This window comes from Neospora caninum, chromosome XI (assembly GCF_000208865.1).
Source record: "Neospora caninum Liverpool complete genome, chromosome XI".
NCBI classification, from domain to species: domain Eukaryota; phylum Apicomplexa; class Conoidasida; order Eucoccidiorida; family Sarcocystidae; genus Neospora; species Neospora caninum.
The window spans coordinates 941,156-960,967 of NC_018397.1; the positions used below are offsets into that span (position 1 = coordinate 941,156).

Sequence of the window (19,812 nt, forward strand, 5' to 3'; positions counted from 1 at the left end):
CGCGCACACCGCCACAGAGAAAGAACCTGTCAGTACTCTAGATGCTGGGTGTATGACGCAGATTCCCTTCGGCGTTTTTCGACACAGGAGCAAGGTGTTTCAGTTTTCACGCTGGCCCGGGAGCAGGACGGACGTCGAGAGACGGAACGCCGCATCTCGCACGATTTTCCCTGTATTTACAGACAGCCGCTTTTCAGGCCACAGCCGGCGGCGTCTTGTGTTCTACGAAAGCTAGTCGAAGAGATTTCAGGCGGCAGGAAAGAGCGAAAGTGAGTGACGGCTGTGTGCATACTTCTCAGCTGTGAGAATTGTGTGAGTGTCGTCTGCGTGAACGGTTTCTCCTGCTTTTCTGGAGCCGCCCCGGCGGTAGAGGCGCGCCCGATTGCAGGGTTGCGGATGCAAGAACGAGTGACGAGCAGGATGCGTTTGTTTCCTGTTCGGAAGACAAAGCGAAAGTCGCGGTGTAGGTAGTGTTGTGGGCCGCCCAGTGGAGCGAGAGCAACTTACACGTGCAAGGCAGTCGAACCCTATGCGGGTGCTGAAGCGCATTTGCAGAGCCAAGGTGTGATCGTGCACCGTAGAAGCTACTCTTCAGAAAGGAGACTGCAGACTTTTTTCTGGCCTCTCCCTTCGACAAAAAGCGACATGTGCATGCGTTTGAGTTACACTTGATCTCTGCACCGTTTCGTCGCACACAAGGCAGCGAGGAGTGTGTGTCGCCTCTTTAACTCGAGTGGCACGACGACACGTCAAGTGTTTCGAGGTATGCGAGTCCGAATACTTGCATGCGCACTCGGGAATGCCAAAGGAACATCGGGTTCGATGGACTGCAAACGGACGCTGCGAAACTGTGTCTGGCAAGACGTCGCTTGCGGTCGCCGGCTGGCTCATGTCTTTGATTCTTCCGCGCCGAGGACAGCACGAAAAACACTGGACGGGCATAGCTAAGGACGCCACAAGCCGGCAGACGGCTCGTGAAGCAGTCGAGGCACAGAGTGAATTCAGTTGCACAGATGCATGCAGCCACCCCGTCTGCGCCGCATGCCGCGCCACGGCGGATCGTCCACTCTTCACAAAACGCTGCAGTTGTCCACCGCAAAGGGCTGGTCCTATGTGTACGGGTTTTCGTCGTTGAACGGCAGGATCCCCTGGAAAACACATTTCCCGGATGCCGGGAGATGCGACTGAGAGATTCACACCGGAGACCGGTTGCGACGCTTCTTCTCATTAAAATACGATCGAACAAACGCTCCACAGTCGCGTGGGCTAGGTCTCGAGGTCGGGACAAGGCTTCTCTGCATCTGCCTCTGCACCACGACCCTCTTTGAGAAGGCGCTCCAAGCTGGGAGGCACATGCGCCCAGCGTTGGCAGGCCGCTCGAAGCTGCAGGAAAAAAGCACTCTCACATCATATCACGACGCCAACTGACAGCGCATCGACCGTTCAGCGGTTGCGATATACTGAGAGCGGCACTCGAAGCATCAATCTTGTTAAAAAAACAGGTGGATCAAACACTAATTCTCCGACAGCCCTGTGCCACGGCGCTTCCGCGCCTACACGGAGCCCCTTTCTCTTCGTTTTGTCAGGCGCAAAAGCTCCCAGCATTTGTTTACTGGCAGACTGCAGACGCGCCGCTTCCCTGCTTGTCGACGGCGCTCAGGCATGCGTCTGACGCGAGCGTCTTTGGTCTGCTACCGCGTGCGTTGATATGCGCGTGGCTTTCCGGAGGTGCCGTGTCAACCCAGGGCGGAAGGGGTAGAAAAGCTGAATTTCGGGCGGCGCGCAAAAACCGTCGTCGCTACGGCAGCGCGGTCCTTACCGACGCCACTTCCGCCGTGGAAAAATGGTGGTATGTCAGGCAGACTTGTCTCTCCAGCTCTTCCTCAAGCTTTTGATCTGCATGCAAGAAACCGACAGCCCGCCGAACCTTTGGAGTGGACGCTCTCCCCTCTTATCCGCCGGAGAGGCGCGCAACAAAACACAGTTCCTGCCTGACGCTGTGAGGGCCGTTGTGCGTAAGATGTTCCCCTCTCAACTTCCTGATCCTTTCCTCGGTCCACCGCCTTTTTCTGACAAACCCCCCGTCATTCCCTCACTGGGTGTCTCACGGCAACGCTGCTGAACTGTCGTGAAGCGCCGCAAACGCATGCGCGTACCTTTCAAGCGCAAAACTGAAAGAGCCTTTACTGTCAGGCATACGCCTTGCGGAGTTAGATGGTGTGCGCGCTCCCGCACCTGCACAGAAGCCGAGAACGGTGCGGCGCCTTGATCCAGAGACCCCGCCCGAGCCAAAGCTGCCGAAGCAGGCGACGCATACCTCGGCGGATCAAATCGGGAGAGTCAGGAGAGGGCGTGCTTTCGTGCTCTCGTGTCTTGTTTCTTCTATGGCCTCCCGAGCCGCTTCTCCACCAAACCGAAAATTCCAAGTCACCTCACAAACGCATGCACCGCGCTTTGGCGAAGTCGCGAGGCAAGCGGTAGCTGCCGCTATCGAGGTGGTGGGGCCGGAATCGTACTGGGAGTCATACTCTCTGAGACAGGATTATTTACAAGCTTTTTCTGGGGGAAAACTCGCGAGGCACACACGGCCCGTTCGACGGGACCACGCAAGAGAGACCACGCCCACACCAAGAGTGGAGAGAAGCGGTCACACCGCGTTCACTCGGGACGAGAAAGAGAGGCGATCCCCAGCGAATCAAGGTTGAAATTATGAAGACGCGCGTCTTGGCGGGCTCGTTCTCGTAGAGGGAGGCTCAGGGTCGGCTACGAAACTTCTCCACAACCCACCTGTTGAAGGACTGCCTCCAAGAGGTCGGTTTCGCCGCCGAGTCGCAACTTCACAAGAGCGTTTAGAACTGTAACTGCTTGGAGCGCCGTGAGCTGCACAGACACACACGGAGTGGGGACCGGGGCCTGTGGACGCCGTCCCGTAACACGACTGTCGACAAGAAAAGGTGGAACGCGGCACTGGCGATCACCACGAGAGAGAGAGTGAACGCGAGCGGAAGAGCCACCGGTTCGAACAGAACCAAAATGTTGTCCTTGCCCAAAAGATGATCAACCGCCACGCCTTTCCAGACGACAACTGGCTCGGCGACACCAGCGCGAGTCGCCGCCTACACGGCGACGGCCAAAGGACCGAGGATACGAACTGGAGTCGGGCTGTTTCTTCTGTATCTGGGCCGCATATCGAGAGAGCGCAGGTGAGCGGCCTATGCACGAAGCCATCCCTGCGACACCGCCAGGGCTGCTGGCTTCTCAGCCCTCCTCTTCGCGAATGAAGTGGATGCCGCTCTCTGAACACGCGAGGCTAAGCTGTTCACTTACTTTATTTGCGCGTGGCACGATGGTCTCACACGTCAACACCGCAACCGCCGGCTGCAGGGTCGGACAGTGCAGCGCACACACATGCGACAAAGAAAACATGAGAACATCGAGCACGCCAGAGGCGCACTTTGGCGGCTCCTCCAGTTGCCGTCCTGCCCGCGGATACGCTGGCCTCGGCCACGGAAGCTTTGCATGCGTTTGCCGTCTGGGGCTGCGCGGCAGATGAGATATGGGGACATAGACCGCTGTCTGTGTCATGGTCTGGCCTTGGCACGGCCGACAGACGGGGCCATCTGCAGGCCTGCTGAAAGAGCGCACCGGCACAGCGTAGAGCGATCTCAGCCGCGAGAAGGCATTCAGCACCAGGGTGAGTGACTGGAGGTTCATGGTCGGCAGGAGACGCGGGAGCGAAGAGGCAATCTTTCCAAGAAGTTCTTTCCTGAGACAGACACACCGAAACGGGCGCACCAAGCCGCAGAACCACACTGACGACGCCTTCCAGCCACCGCAGGCATCTGCCTAACCCCGCACGCGCTGCAGGTGAGACGTCTCGCCTCGATGCGCGGAAAGGCCCTTTCGAGAATCGACGCTGTGAAACCGAGCCGCGTGGAACACGACGTCGACGGACAGCATGTGGCAATCGAGTCTGCACTCTGCTCGAACTGACAACTGTGACGCCTTCAGAACAAAGACTTCACGGCACGCCCTGGACTTCTCGTTCGAGGCATCAAAAGACTCGCACCGCCTTCTCGCGGAAAGACGAACGCAGGCGGCCAGCGAACGTCGTGAACTGGCCTCACAGATCAAGTTGCTGTCCGTCAGTTCGGGACTCTGCGGGAGGAACGGGCTGAGTCTCCACGGGTTCGGCGGGAGCGTCGCGGCTCGCCGGACTCGGGGCCTTCGGCTGCTGCTGCAGATTGAAGAGACGCGCAAGGCAGTTGAGGATCAGCGCGACGCCTGAAGGCCCGCGAAAACGCAAACGAGGACAAAACTACGCAACGAACGCGGCCTGACAGCAGGCTGCAGCCTCTTCCCTTCTTTCGTTTCACGCCTGGGGTGAAGCGGCTGACCGTTTTCGCGGACTCCCCTTGAGCGCTGCGGTGTCTGTACAGCGCAGGAACCTAGAGTGCATCCCCTGCGGCAACAGGAGCTTCTGCGTTTCCGGGGGCTTCAAACGTTTCCCGTTTTCTTTGTTAACTGCCTCTGCCGCAGTGGCGCATGCGCGACGGACCCTCCGACACACCGCTGCGGCTTCCCGCGTCTGGGATTTCAAGAAGTCTGCCACAGCTGCTTCCGTGCTGAAAGGCGACTTGCCGAAATTTTCAGGTTTCCATCCGCAACAAGGACTCAGCGCCTCGCTAGAGACTCTCGACCCTTTTGCGTGCTCCACACGACGCGGCGCACGGACCCGCTCCTTGCGTCGTGGTCCCCTAGGATACAGTCCAACGCTCTGACGTCTCTCTCGCTTCGTCGCTGTAGACTCTTTCGCCGCCTCTATAAAGCTGAGGTCGGGGCTCTCACAACCGGATGCAGGCGTTTCGCGCACTTACTCTGCTGATCGTTCGATTTGCATTCAGGCAGGAGCTCCGACAGGCGCTCGCCGGCCGCGAGAAACAGGCGCCTGTCCACAAACTGCTCGCGTACGCATGCGGACAGCGCCTACAGCATGCACAAACCGATCACAGACGCCCGTCGCGATGTTCCCCGTGTCCCCGCGTCGCCGGGTGTTGACAAAACCGTCTTCCCTGAGCTCGCCATGAGCACCAGGCGCAGAGAGCTCGCAACACACGAAAGAGTGTCCACTAGACGCGCGGTGCACAACCATCCCGCAAGACCCGTGGCATGGAGCAGCCGCCGCCTGGCAGTTGGGCGTATCCAAAACCAAGACGCTGGATGAGGGGTGGAGCGTATGGACCTTTCCACGCGCAAAACCGTACAAGGTTTAATTATGTCCATCTGCGCATCTAAGTTGATACTCGGTTATATATTTTAGACGCTAACTTCCCAGCTAAACATCCCTTTTGTAGTTTGCAATGTATAGACGAGAGGGACGATATGATCCAACGCTTTTCGAGGCCGACGGTCAGCGCAGCTCGGGTCGGCAGGCTGCGGAGTGTCAGGCGAGGAAGGGCGCCGTCGGAAAGAGGCCCGAAGGCCCACCCGCAACGGACAGCTTGTCTCCAGCGTACCAACGAAAGCGGGAAAAGTTTGCAGCCGTCCATCACTTCACGTTTCTGCACACGCAGGCATCGAGAGGTCGCAGCATCGCACAAAGGGGACAGCTGTCTTCAGTTATCTGCCCCACCGTCCGGGAGGCGAAGCTACTTCTCTCGGAGACACAGAGTGTCCCTTGCGGTGTGCCTTGCAAGCGCGAGTCGCGGGTGACGACTTCCATGGCCGCCTCGAGACTTCGGATCAGCCTACGTTTACCCTACCTGGAGATGCTTGCTGACAGCCTCGAAAAGTTTCGCATCGAAGTAGTTCAAAGTGCTGTAGCTGTGAAGAATTCCTGCGTGTGTGTTTAAGGGAGACAGCAAGGAACAGGGAGAGCGATGAGGGGAGGGATAGGGAAACCAGGGATGTTGCACGCAACGGCATGGCTTCATCGGAGCTTGACCATCCATTCGGCAATTTTTTTGAAGTTGTGAAGGCCCGACTCGCGCTGCGGTTCAGAGGAGACACCACCTTAGAAAAAGAGCCTCTCCCAGTACTCGACGCGTCAGCGGCAGCCCGTGAGACTCCAGAGGCGCCGCGATGAATCATGTGTCAGGCGGGCAACAAAGCAAGTGCCGAAAAGAGAGGAGGACCACCTGTCTTTCATTCTTGCTCGAGATGGGACGAGAGTCCGTCCGCGGCTCGCCCGTAAAGAGAAACGTTTCGCGATTCCAGGTGCGCCCGAAGCGGCCGCGTGTATTTGGAGCAAGACTCTTCCGCGGAAAATAGAGAACATAAGGGACTGGGAGTGAGCGACACGCATGCAGACGAGGCCTCCGTCCACAGTCGGCTCAGAGCAGAAACGGTCTTGGCTATTTGAAACGCGCGTCCTACGACAGGACAGAGCCGAGTTAACCCATCAGAAATGCGGAATGAGCGCGACTCACCGGCACAAGCAAACGCGTCAGCCTCGTGTATGTGGCGACGGGCCAGCAACGAAAATTTGCGAAGAAGGCTCGGGTGGTAGTACTTCACCTTCGCCATGCCGACGACTAGGCGTCCGATATCGCGAACAGACAACGACGCGCTTATTGCCTCTGCCTGACACGAATGCAAAGCGCACGAAGTGCACAGCTGAGCGGAGAGGGGCGTGGACGCCCAAATATACAGAGGCGCGCGAAGCCGCAGAATCGCCGGGCGACTCTGGAGGCCGCAAAGAACCCGCATCCCTGCGGGATGCGGGGGTGATCACCAACACGCAGATTCCGTGTCAAGAGAAACAGCACTTTCCCCCCAAAAGCAAAACCGACTGGCGACTCTGCAGTGCTTCAGATAGCGCACTCGCGATGGCGATGACCGAAGGAATGCATTGAGAATGAAGGATGCGGCAGAGCTTTTGCTTCTTTGAGAACCCCCGTAAGATCGACGTGCGCTACGCACAAAGTCGGCCACAGCGTCTCCAGGGTTCCATTTCTCCGTTCTTTCGCTTACTCTACACAACAGCTTATTCCAAGTCGTTACATCGTACGGCCCGCGCTCAGCCACTTCCTCAAGCACGGTGCACAGGCGGCCTCGACTCATCCTGCAGCCAGCAGTGCACACGCCACCGAGAGGCGGCTCCCATCCGAAAGGCATGACCCAGTGAAGAGTAAACCGTTTTAGATCACAGGAATAAAAAGGATGTCTAGGTGATTGAAGACGATGAAGGGCACATAGAGAACGAAAATGCCCAGCAGAGCCTAGACTGATACGGGCAGCCGCTGCAAGCGTTTTTTTCTGGTCGCATGGATGTGATACTATATCCATATACACTCTTCAAAGCTAGACAACACCCTACCCATGTACCAACCACCGAGTAGGCCCTCGCGAGCAGCAAACACACATGATGGCCTCCAGGCATTCCTAAAGAAAACTAGGCAAGAGACGCGACGAGTGTAAGGGTGTGAATGCGGCCCGTTCCGTGCACATTTTCGCTGAAACAGGCTTCAGCCAGGTGGGGCAAACGCCAGAACACGGGAGAGCATGTGAGAAAGTGAGAGGCCTTGCAGTCTGCCTCGCCCACAGACGCGCCTCCGGTCTCACCAGGGAATCCCTGCGAGTGTCTCGTACGAGACGGCGCCGGGCGGCGCAGCATCCACGACGACTCGGTCGCCTCTTCGACTGTCGAGAGACACCGGCGCGGAGTCTGATCCGCTAACAGGGGTCGCTGAACCTTTCTCGTCTCCGCATTCCGCACTCGTGAACGAAGGCGATCTCGAGACGCGCGTGGCAAAGCTGCGCCGGAGCGCCTGTACCGCGGTGAGACGCGAAAGCGACGACACCCCTGCACTGCTCGAACCCAGCTCAGGTCCAGCACAGAGAGGCGATTCGCGGCAGGAAACGAGCCATCGCTTTCCATCAGGGAGACTGGAAAACCCCCTTCGAATGACATGTGAAGCAAACAGATCTCGGCACTGGGGCGTGCATGCAACAGTCCGCGGTGGGTGCGCCTTGAACGGCAGTCGCGTGCTGCATACCTCCGAGGTACCTGGGGACGGAAAAGGGAGACAAGGGAACGGTCTTTGAGCAACGGGAAGAAATCGTTCCGGTCTCGTCCTAAACAAGAATACCGCCCCTACAAATGCCGTTTGTGTCCATAGCGAGTTTCATCTCTTCAGCAGCTCTGTTCAACTCCTTTCCCTGTGTGGCTGCAACACCTCACACAGTGTCTCCTTGATGCCCTAATGCGGGTGAGAACTCCCGTAAGGGTCGGAAGTTTCCCCACGGTAATGAAGCGGGGGCGGAAACCACCGCAGGACTGTGAAAAAGGAAACGTACACGAGGGCGTCTCAGCAGGACGCTGTGCGAGTGTCTTTAGCGGTTTGGTCGGTCTCTGTCGTGGACGGTCGCGGAAGACGGGCGTGGCGGACGCGCATCGATTCCCAGACACAGAAATCCCGCCCGTCACGCGCGATGGCAGCGAGGAGGTCCAAGCAGTAGCATTCGGGGTTTCTCCAGGACTTTGCTTCTGCTGTCTTGAACAACTTGCCAAAGAAAACCGAGCCGGCGCCCGAAGGCTGCTTTCCTGGTGCTCCGCAGGCTCTCGGGAGCACCGACAGGTGGTGTCTGGATTTCTCGGAGCCCTGAAAAAGTCAAAGGTGACCACGGCATCTTGCAAAAGAAACTGAATCTCTGCAGCGAGCCTTCGTCGGGCGCTGCCGCGCACCGTGAAGATGCAAGGCGCGCCTGCTCTCCAGCCGTCCATGGCTGAAGGGGCACTTGGCAGTAAGTTTCGGAATCCTAGGTTTCCCTGGAAACTCAGGCACGAAAAGCCCCCCTCCTTCGGCAAGGAAACAGAACGCGTCGGAAAACAGCCCGCGGATCTCTACCTCGTGGTGGCTGCGCCCGCGGGCTTGCCGCGACAAACGCGGATGTCTATGGCCTGTTGACCTTGGATGTCACCACTTTCGGGGTCTACAGAGTGATTTGAGGCGGGGGATGCCTTCAAAGTGGAATGGAATGCAACTCAGGACGCAAGGAGCAACAAAAATTTATGGCACAATCGAGGAATGGGCCCTCACGGGGGTTTTGTGGTTGGCAAACGATTCCGGGTGTATCTACACACGAACGCTGCAACTTTTGCCGAGGCGTGTGAGCATGCGCTCGGCATGCACTGCGAACACCGTGTTCGGCCCTCGACTCTCCAACTGGTTCAAATCAAGACAAAAACGCTACCAAGTGAAAAAAGACACACCTCGACGCCTCATTGATCGTGTTTGTTCCGGTCCTCTCTGTGTGAACAGCGCAATAGCGTTACTGCGCTCGGACGCGTGGTCGAAAGGTGCTGCATGCGCAGGCCGATTCCCTCCAGTTTCGCTGCGGAAAGAATAGAGATGAAGTCGACAGTCATAGCGAAACTGGCGAAATCAAGCTTTATGGGGCCATTGTCATCCTGTGAGTCTGGCAAGAGAGTCATTCTTTTGCCAGAAGCCTCTTCCCGCGGGTCAAAGTTCGGGAGGCTCGAGGCTCCGACGCGTTTGGCCATGTCACCGGCGCGGAAAACCAGGACTAAAAATCCGCTTCTCGCCAAGTGTGCGGGAATTATTTATGCGTTTCGAACTATTCCCTCCTACCTCAGCGGGAGGCGTTACCCAGGCATGGCTCAAGGATCAAGGAGCCGCCAGTGAGCCAGGAGGATCCAAAATCCTGGACAGTACCACGTGCCGCCACTGAGCACAGCACAGCAGCTGGTCATCGTTTGCTTCTAACGTTTGAGACACCTTATTGCTACATTATTTCCGACATGCGAAAGTGATGATGCACCAGTGTCGATCAGGCTTGAGGTGTCTCGATGTGTACACCGAGTCAACCGCATCTGTCTAACGTAAGAAATGCTCCTCTTTGAAATCCTCGCTGTTTCGCTGTCATTCGGGCTTCACACTGGCAACAAGTCGAGACCGATGGCCCGTGTTTGCACTGGGGATGTCATCCTTACCCCTCTGGATCGTGATTCGCAAGAAGCCCAGCTGCCTTCAGTGTGTAGACGTGTGTACCACTTCCCCCTGTCGAACCACAAAATCTCACAGCCTTGACGACTGCACGCGTGGGGGCACTCTTGACATGAAGAATCGGTGTCCAGATCTTAAACTGCTGCCACACCCCGTACGTGGCCACGGCCCGACGCTGGATTTTGAAAACGCGTCGAATGCTGTGCAGACACGTTCGCACATGGCCACCTCCGGACTGGTTGCCGCTTGAGGCAGCGCCAAGAACCGGAAAAATTCTTTAACGGGGCAAAGTTTCGTTTAATGCAGCCCACGGAACAGTTTGCGCAATGGATCACCGGCGAGAAACGACGCACCACTAGCTAAATGTCGAATGTCCGTAGGCACGGCAGCTACGGAAGCTGTGTGTGGCCGCGCGTTTGCTTGTGTTGGATAACCACTGGTTCCTTGGACATCGGAATCGATGATTTGCAGATGGCTGCACTAGATACGACGCCGCGAATACCTTGAGGAATGAAGCATCGAGCGGGGCACTTCAGATGCTCTGATAGGCGATAACACAACACTTTGTCGCCACTCGCCGCTCCTCCAGCTGGCTACTCGAAACCCCTTCTCTTTCGCACGTGATGCAACTGCCGAGTACTGTGCGTGGTCCGAGTCACTGCATGACTGCTGATATGTTTGTTTGGCGAGTCTTCCTCCTCGTTGTGGCGAGGCCATGCCGGATTCGGACGCTCCTGAATCCCACCGAGGAGGATTTGAAAAACCCCGTCGTGACAGCCCGGAAAGAACAGTTTCGTCTCCAGGGACGCCTGCAGTATACCGCGAGAACTGCGAACAAAACTCGCGCGTATGCTCTTCAGCAGCCATCGACCAGGGAGGTCGCTCTCAGCGCACGCAAGTCGGCTGAACGCCGGACCAAAACTCGTGGTAATCTCGTTTAGGAGTTGGCCCGGAGCGAGCGTGTTCGCGTCCCGTCAGGGTCTGGCATCCGGCCGTCGGTTTCCCAATTGGTGCTGCGTCTCCCGAGTGGATGTGGAAGAAGTGAAGCATTCAAGCAGCATTCAAGGGAGCTTGCGGGCTCCGTCACTGCACGAGTTACAGAGACAAACTGAAAAAATCGTGTTCGACCGAGTCGTGGCACCGAAATGCGGACAAGGACGCACCGCGGAACAGGAACCAACGGAAGCTTCGCGAATTTCACCACCGGCCAGCTCCGCTCACTCCCGACCGTACAAACGCCTGCCTGTCTTCCCCCTGGCATTACACCATGCAGACCCCTGGTGGAAGTGAACGTGGCTCACCCAGACTGCGGGGCTTTTTGCGTGGTGCACTGGCCACGGCACGTGAAGCTGTGAGCGCCCACAGCCTGCTTGCAAGCGATCGAAAATCCTTCGCCAGAACGACAGCCACAAAAAAGGCCGTTTCCGCCGGTGTTTCAGCCCAGACTCGTCAACCAAGCCGTGCGCACAGGCCGGTTCCCAACCGAAGGCATGCCAGACCAAGCTGGCGAAGCGAAACAGAAGACGTGTACGTACAGTCCCCCCTCGCACACTCTCTCGGCGCGCGGGAACGGAAAGCTTCACCCGAAAGGCTTGTCGGGAACCCACCGCTGCGGCTGATCTCTCAGTCTCCCGCGGTCGGTTCGTTTTCAGCCACGTACTCTTGAAACACTAGTCCTACCCGCCATTGTTTCTACGCACGAATACCCGACTGTCTGTGCGGCTTTTTCGTACTGGTCAAGGACGAGTGAACATCCTCGTCGGCCTGCTGGAAGTCTCCCGTGTCGACACCATCGTTGATCTCTTCGCTGTCTCTTTCACTCGCGCACGCGCGATCCCAGGTCTCCCCGTTTCAAAAGCAAACCAGAAAAGAGAGGGAGGACCCTCCGTAAATTTCCTCTCTATACCTTCATTTCTGACCTGGCCGGGTCGCTTGTCCCCAGCGACGTCAACGCGGTCTTCATTTGGTTGGCGCACACCACGAAAAACTGCCTTCAATCTGTGTCTTTATCCTCGGCCCGTACTCCTTCCCCGCTGGTGTTGATCAGCTGCGAGCGGGTACTGGTTCCCCACACCGGTGGAAGAGCCCATTTCTCTTGTCCAGTACACGCCGGAGTCTCCGTCTTCGCCTCGGTACGCAGAGAGAAGTTCTTGGCCTCCCCTTCCACTCGGTCGCGAGGACGACGAAGGCCAACCTGAGGAGTCCAAGATGACGCCGTCTGCCTCTCCCACTCCAGTCGCGGTCGTCCCCGAGACGCATTCTCGTCCGCGAGCGGAGAGGAAGCGCGGATCGCCCACTCCGGCTCGTCCTTCAGTCCGTCCAAGTCTCGACGCCGGCGGCTCCAGGATGAGGAGTGGGCCGATGAAGGCTTCGATGAGTCCGTGGACGAGGTAGATTCCCGAGACGCAGAGGAGCGCGGCGAAGAAGTTCGCCGCAGGGAAGGCCGTGAAAATGAGGTTGATGCATGCAATCACCAAGGCATCGGTCACAGTCACGAACGTTCCGACAAAGCCGAAGACTTTGCATGCGACTTGCTGGGAAGAGACGAGACCCTGGAGCAGGGTGGCGAAGCCGATTTTCGGTGCAGTGGAGAAAAGGAAGAAGGAGAACGCCGACAGGAAGACGAGGGCTGCGCACACCCACGCGGGAGCGAGGTGGTGGAGGAACAGAAAATGTGAGAGAGGAAGAAGCGCCACCGACAGGGACGACGCGAGCACGCACCAAAAGAGGCGGCAGTACGCCGAGTCCCGGCTGTACGAGGCAGGCGGAACCCACTTTCTGTTCATGTAGAACCCCGCAAGACACCCGCCGATCTTGCCGACCGCGATGATGGCGACTGCCCAGAGATTCGCGTACGCGCGGTTGGGAGAGCCGTCCAGAGGCAACTCCGTCGTCGAGAACGCAAAGTCGAGGGGCAAAGAGAAAAGCGAGAGCGGCCAGCTGGCCAGAGAAGAGAAGGACGCGACAGAAAGGGCTTCCGCAGACGGGAAGTAGAAGGCGGAGGAGGACGGAGACAGGACCGAGGCAGAGACAGTGGAACTCCCGTTCACGTTGAATTCATCCGACAGGCCGTGCCCGAAAACGGGAGTCGAAGTCGGGGCGCGAATCGCCGCCTCGTGGGGCACCGGTCCGCCAGCATGCAGCATGGCGAAGGTTGTCGCGTAGCACCGCAGAGCGAGTTCGGGAATCACGACCGAGACCATGGAGTCCTCCAGCGCGGTTTCGAAGGCGAGAAACACGAGGCGCCAGCCTAACTCTCTTTCCTTCAGAACAATCAAGAAGCCGTCTCGAACGTCCTCCAGACGGCTGACCGTCTCCTGGAAAAGGGACAGGGTATGGGCGCTAGAGAGATCTGTCTGCGTTTCACTTGTTTCACTATAGTTGTCGACTGTATCCAGAAGGCCGTTTTCCCGACTGGCAACTCCGCCTTCTTGCCGCCGTCGCCCGGAACCCGCTTGGCCCGCGCTGCCCTCGTAGCAGCTTTCGTCGCTGCTCCCGCCCTCACCGTAGGAAAGGTGCGCCGCGTTTCTGCGGGGCAAGCCGAAAAGGTAACAGCCGAGAGAGACTGCCGACAAGACGCAAAAGACGAAGCTCATACTGGAGACGAGAGAGAAGACACCGGGGTCCTGACCCAGGTACGGCAGCCACGGTTCCGGGAGCAGGTGGCCCAGGTGCTGCGACAGTACGTACACTCCAAAGGCAATGGGGGGCGTGAAAAGAATGAAGGAGAGGTCAAACACCACCTGGTGGCACCCATTTAGCTTGTTCCTCAAGCTGTCGTCAATGGGGAGGCTGTACTGTGCACTCAGTGTGTCGAGTCCCCCGCAGTCGATGTCGACAACATTGGCAAACGCGACTTGCACGCCGTCACAAAACATAAGGACTACGAGACAGACGAGAAACAGGTCAGGGCGGTCCAAGTCGTTCTTGAAAAAAATCCACGCGGCCGGAACTGCGGCGCTCCAAATCAGAAGACGCGTAACCGTTGTCGTCGCTAGGAGCCGTCGAATGCTTGCACGTTCGGCCACGGCTCCTGCAAGTGGAGACACCAAGACAAGGGCCAGGTTGAACGCAGACCGCGTGATTCCCACCGCATTGTCACTTCCCACAATCGATATCATCAACGTTCCAAACATGGACCACCACACTGCAGCCTTCGTCACATTGGCCAGCTGGCCGAACAAATAGCTCCGGCATATTTTCTGCGACGCTCTCGCTGCTTCGTCTGCAGGATTCTGTGAGGGCCCCGCGCTGCCCAATAGGGGCGGAACAGTCTCCATTAGGCCCCGTGGAGGTGGGAAGTGTGCGTCTGACGCGCATGTTGAAGGATACGTCGCCGACTGTGCAAAGGGATTTGAGGAAGACAACAGGGCCGCATTCGCAGTCTCGTCCCTAAACGTGTTCAAGGCGGCTGCTGGCATCGTGACACGAGAAAAAAGACCGGCGAAGAACGATTTCGCTCCGCTTGCCTGCCAGGACGCGCGCAGACGCGGCGGAGTCTTCCGGACGAATCAATCACGCGCCGCACAGATGGAGCATCCACGCTCCTAGTCAGGGGGACATGACGCGTTCTCGTGAGAAAAAGAGACTCTGGCGAGCTGAGGCGCGGGATCATTCACACGACGCCACCGCTACAGAGAAAGCACCACCGAGAAAATACGCCTAGCTTTTGAGGGGTTCAGAAACCACGTGGAAATCGCCCAACACGATGCATAAACAGCGGCCACATACGCACCGGGACACAGAACGGTTCCCCTTCTTTTGACGGCAGTGGACAACTTGCTATCGATAAAATCATATACATGCTTAAAAGGACATGGCTCAGAGTTCGACACTTTCTTGCCTTCGGGGAACTGAGGACTCAAGAAACATTTCATTTTCTCTCCAGGCAAAAGGCCACGCGGACAAACAAGCGGAATAATTTTACTCCACTGAGCAGCGAGTTCCAGGAGTTTTGCTGTGGTCGCACCAGATCGTGTCCTCTCTCCCCATGGAAAAATCTACGCCGAATCCGGTGCTTACGAGTGAATCGACGCCACGAGTATACAATGGTGTTGAAGCCAGAATGATTATAGACACAGAAAGACAGAAACCAATGGGCTGCCGTGGCGTGCATTGCCGCACCGCGCGAGCAGACATGGAGACGCCAGCTTCATCCTTGCAAACAGGGAAGAAAAGCACTTTTCTCAAGTCACAATGACAGCAAGGCAGTTAGGAAAAGCAGGAAACGCCGCCAGAAACGGTTTTCAGCTGAAGGTGTCGGGGAGACAGAAACGCGAGGCCAGGACCATCGCACGGGCAAGAAAAACACGAACGCACGCGCGGGGCAACAAACCGCCAAGTCGGAAACCCTGAGGAAAAGAAAGTCCTAAGGATTGTACGACCCGAAAACCAGTCAAAAAGGAGCGGTCCGTTTGCCTGGTGCCGGAGAGAGAGTTTCGCAAGGGACTGCAAACCGACGCGTAGTGAACCCACATGAGAAATGTTAATACATGCACTTGGACGCCGAATACTTGGTCCCGAACGCTTGGCGGTTCACCTGCCGCGAACAGCCCCCCCGCCAGAAGAGATCTTTCGAGAAGCATGTAGGTAAGTAGAAAAGGAAATCTGTGCTTCTTCCCCTATAGTGTCACAAAAACCCCGCTGTCGTTCGCTCTTGTGGATACGGTAATGGCGACGGCGAAAAAGAGGTGGACGATGCTAGCACTCTCTCACCGGCTTGGCAGCGTACCATCTATGCAAGAGAGCGTACGAGCGTGCGACGCTTTTACTCAGTCAATCTGCCGTCTAAGTGTAGCTCACAAAAACATCTCGTGTGCTGTTTGCACGCCTCGGGGCCAAAAGTGTGAATCGTTTCCCCGGAAGCGTCCAGGCCACTCCGGTGTGCCGTCGGCAGACAGGCACGCCGTACGGATCCGCGCTCAGAAGGCGGACTCTGTAGAGGCGGGTCAGGCTAGCATGACCGTTTGCATGGACGTAGGCGCAGGTACCGCGTGAAAAATAGGGTATTTAGTACGCGTTTTTCGTGAGCTAAAATATCGTCATCTCTACTTTGGCGTATAGAAACGATCGGGTACTCGAAAGAGCTTACCACGCATCACAGGAACCCAGAGGGCGTTTCCTTCCGATTTGGTACAGGAAGCTAGTAGCCACGCCAGACGGTGTGTTGCTCAGCTCCACAGATGCTACATTATACGGGGATTCTGCTCAAATATTTCAGAACGGATGCACTCTGTTCTTCCGAAAGAAAGATCAGTCACAGCTTCATGGGGGCCTCTCGCAGACTAGCGTGGTTCCAGTAATGTACCCGCAGCGGCAAACCGCTGAAAGCTGGCATAGTAGTACCTAACCCTTCATGCATTCAGGTTGTTCGGACAGGACGAGGCAGCAGCACTTCTCAGAAGGCTATGCTGGTGTATGTCCCGATCCAGATACTCCGAGTCACCCAACGTGACGGCATGCGAAGTTTCGGGAGACCGACATGCGCGGATTCTTCCTCTTCGGGCGGCTCTAGCGGCCCTCGTTGTGATACTTATTCAGTGCGTTCTTATGTAGCGCGTCACGGGAAAACAACCAACCGCTAGTAATGTTCGCGCTTTCTTTCACCTGCGTCTGAGAATCCCAAATCGGAGCAGTGGATGTCTGAATAAAATACGAGCGCCTACACTTATGAGTGCTTTCGAACTGGGCGCAACCCCCCCCCCCCCTCTTTTACAACCATATGCAGCTACGATAAAAATATCCGTATGGGCAGAATGTAAAACATTCAGGTGACAGAGTAGATGGCGCATTTTTCCTCCTCACTCTTTTGATTGTGTACGTTCTGTATACAATACTGCAATAATCCGATCCGCCTGTCCGTCGCGGAACGATAGGGCATGCTGGTTTTGAAATCGAACCACCAAGTAGTCCGTGGCCGTTCAAAAAATCAAGACGTCATACGGGTTATGAAAGGATGTCGATTTTCTGCTACGTGTTCTACAGCGGAGAGGAGTGAGACTTCAGACATGAGGGAACGGGAACCATTCAAGCCTGCACCCTTCGATTCTGGAATGTCTACCAAAAACACGAAGGTACCGAAACTGAGACAACATCGCCGCATCAGTAAGCCGCCATATGGAATCCGATGGTATGTTGCCTTCCCTCGTCGGCTAGGAAGTGCGGCGCTTCTGTTAAAACAGAGTCTGCTGTTGAGGTACGGACAACACAGACAGTCTTGGAGCGTCACAAGTGCTATTGCGGTTCCTTCTTTTTTCTCTAAACAAAGGCCAGCTGTACAAGGAAATATCAAATACTTTACCGCATCTCGCAGTCATAAGGGAAAAAGCTGAAAAGTGGACGACTTTCCTGAGAACCGGACAAGCAGTGTAGTATGGTATAAAACCTTATCATGCCAGTTTTATGTATCCCCGTAAATTCCACGGCAATCGTTAGACAGAGGTGAAAAAATGAGACTAACTTCAGGTTCCAATTGAGCAAGCGGACACACAGCATGCGCCCGTTGCGGTGTGCCTTGCTGTCTGAGGCCGTTTAGGTTCAATTTGCTTCCTAATGGAAGGTTCTGCCATCTACGTCCTGCTCTACAGCAGCACAGTGACTCAGTGAATGGCCGTTGAGCATGACGTCCTTCCTTTCTCACGTAACTTTGGCGGGTGGTACACTTTAGCAAGGACAGTGAAGTGTCAGCTTGCGACGCACGCCCATTTTAAAAGGGAAAGCGCGCTGCAACTCAGCAGCATCAGGCGAAGTACACAACCCCCACAGTGACACTAAACGTGGGAGAACACCTTGATAGCGCCCAGAGCAGGACTTTCCACTTTCTTCTTGATCCGAGACACGCAATAGAACACGTGACAGGGTTTCGTCGGCAGCGACTCCGAGAAGGGTCATCAGCTACGGAGTACAACGAGTAGCCGTCGTTGCCAATTCTACAGCTACGCAAGCTGTGAGTGTTCGGTTTTCATCCTGCCGCCTTGCAAAAACCATCCGCAGTTGATGTATACAGCGTAGACACTTAACACCAATATCTTTGGTGGCGCATCGCGAATCATCGCGCTGTGAAGGGAAAGTCATTTCGCAAGAGAGTGAGGATCACGGAGTTGTCCGAGTACAACTGTTGTCCCTACACAAACAAACCAGATGGATGTAGTGCTGTCATTTTCAAAAAACGAATTGATTCTGATCTTCCTGACCAGAACACACAGTTGGGCTCAAGCAGTTCCCTGGACCGGTATCGGGTGTGTCCCGAAGCACCGGTGGGTCTGTAGTTCACTTTTCAGAAGGCGGGAATGCAAAATGCATTAAACCAGCGGAAAGGGCTACCACTCCGTTTGCCGACACTGCCGCCGGTTACGCTTGAAACTCACCGCTAGTGTTCCGCCGATTCTGATTGAACACCATTTGCTAACCGTTATTGGAAGCAGCCGACGGCCGAGACCGACTGAACGCGTCCTGACGAAAGCCGGCCTTGACCCGCGCGCTCCGGAACCAACTCCCAGTCTGAATTCTTTTTACTCTCTGTCCCCTCGATCAAAATCACCCATTTTCGTCGATGGAAGGTGTGTTCTCGTTATGCCTGGTCTATTCGGAAGGGCCACGCCCGGGCAGTTTGTCTCACAGGAAGATAGGTCTACACATCGTCCACAGATTAATAAAGTATTCCGTTCTGTCTGTGCCGAAGAACGCCTTGCGCGTGTCGCTGTGGCGGTTAATGTCGGTTTCTGTCGCCGAGAGGGGATCCTTGTGATGTCGACTTTGTAGAACTTTGTAAACGAATCGTGAAAAGCGGCTCTTGCGGAGACCAACGCATGCCACGAGTGACCCTCGTTTGAGGGTTTTCCACTTCTGCTATGCTTCAGTTGAGGGGCCGCACACCCCGGCCACACAGTTTCCGGCTGCAGCTGACACTGAATTTTCGCAGGAAGGAAAATCGCTTCGACTTGCTGAGAGCGTGGCAGTCTCATTTTCTCACCGGAAAAGTTGCGTGTTTTCCTCTACCGAGCACCCCCATCGGTGCGGATCGAGTATGCACAGGTTGTGCGAGCTGACAAGCCTATTTATGACGCAGAAGAATCCCGTTACCGTCTTTCTGAACTTCTAGCAGAGTCGGAACGTGAGACTTCTTGTGCAATTTGCCCTCTCTCCCCAATGGAGTCTTCATGTCCAGCAGAGAGACAAATGTAAGAAACGAGATGGGACGCGAACCCGAACCAGAATGCGCGGGAACGTGCGGAACAGAGCGTGTCAAGTCGTCGCTAGCTGCGCTGCCTGTGCTCTGGGTCTCGCGCGATCAGCGAGTCTTTTTTGCCTCGTTCCTGTTTCAATATTGCCGACCAATTGTGCGTGAGTTGTGGGCAACGCCTTTGAAAAGGAACGGTGCATAGAAAAGGGACAGAAACGCCTCGGTGCTTCCCGTATCCCGAATGTGTCGGTTTCTCGGAGTGCCAGGACGCCAGCGTGTGACTATGAGGTAACCCATTCCTCGTTTCCCAAGCCCGCAGGGTTCGGAACCGTCCACGCACCTTTTTTTTTCGTGAGAATCGTCGGTTCAACACTTTGGTTTTTTCCTTGAAAGCAGGAGGGATGAAGAACTTCCAGATCAAGTGGTCTCATCCTAGACAAAGGGTCAGCATCCGTGTCCCATTCGAGCTTTCCTCTTTCCGGTCTTGAATTCTCGTTGCATCCAAAAGCCCGTTTTTGCCGGGCGGGCCTGTCGGCTGCACTCCGCTGCCTTGGCGCAAAAGTCTGCCTTCTTAGAAAGCCGAGGTGCCCAAATTCGCTGTAGGCCATTGAGACTTGCAAAAACCTCTCGTGCGTCGCTGCCTGAGCGTGCGTCAACTTTTTG

The 19,812-nt window shown here is 56.2% G+C and overlaps 2 protein-coding genes across 2 annotated transcripts; both read right to left on the reverse strand.

Moving 5' to 3' along the window:
• Positions 1-1,266: 1,266 nt before the first annotated feature.
• NCLIV_054300 (hypothetical protein) lies at positions 1,267-8,725 on the reverse strand (the record flags this gene model as incomplete). The annotated part of the gene is made up of 13 exons (XM_003884982.1): positions 1,267-1,383; positions 1,820-1,896; positions 2,157-2,235; positions 2,788-2,880; positions 3,328-3,766; positions 4,128-4,284; positions 4,878-4,986; positions 5,517-5,561; positions 5,763-5,836; positions 6,429-6,582; positions 6,973-7,063; positions 7,564-7,769; positions 8,687-8,725. 13 exons carry the CDS (start codon positions 8,723-8,725, stop codon positions 1,267-1,269), a joined length of 1,680 nt encoding a protein of 559 aa, XP_003885031.1.
• A 3,249-nt stretch (positions 8,726-11,974) lies between these two features.
• On the reverse strand, positions 11,975-14,389 carry NCLIV_054310 (hypothetical protein; the record flags this gene model as incomplete). Its single annotated transcript, XM_003884983.1, has 1 exon — positions 11,975-14,389. The coding sequence occupies one exon, from the start codon at positions 14,387-14,389 to the stop codon at positions 11,975-11,977; it is 2,415 nt and encodes an 804-aa protein (XP_003885032.1).
• Positions 14,390-19,812: the final 5,423 nt, after the last annotated feature.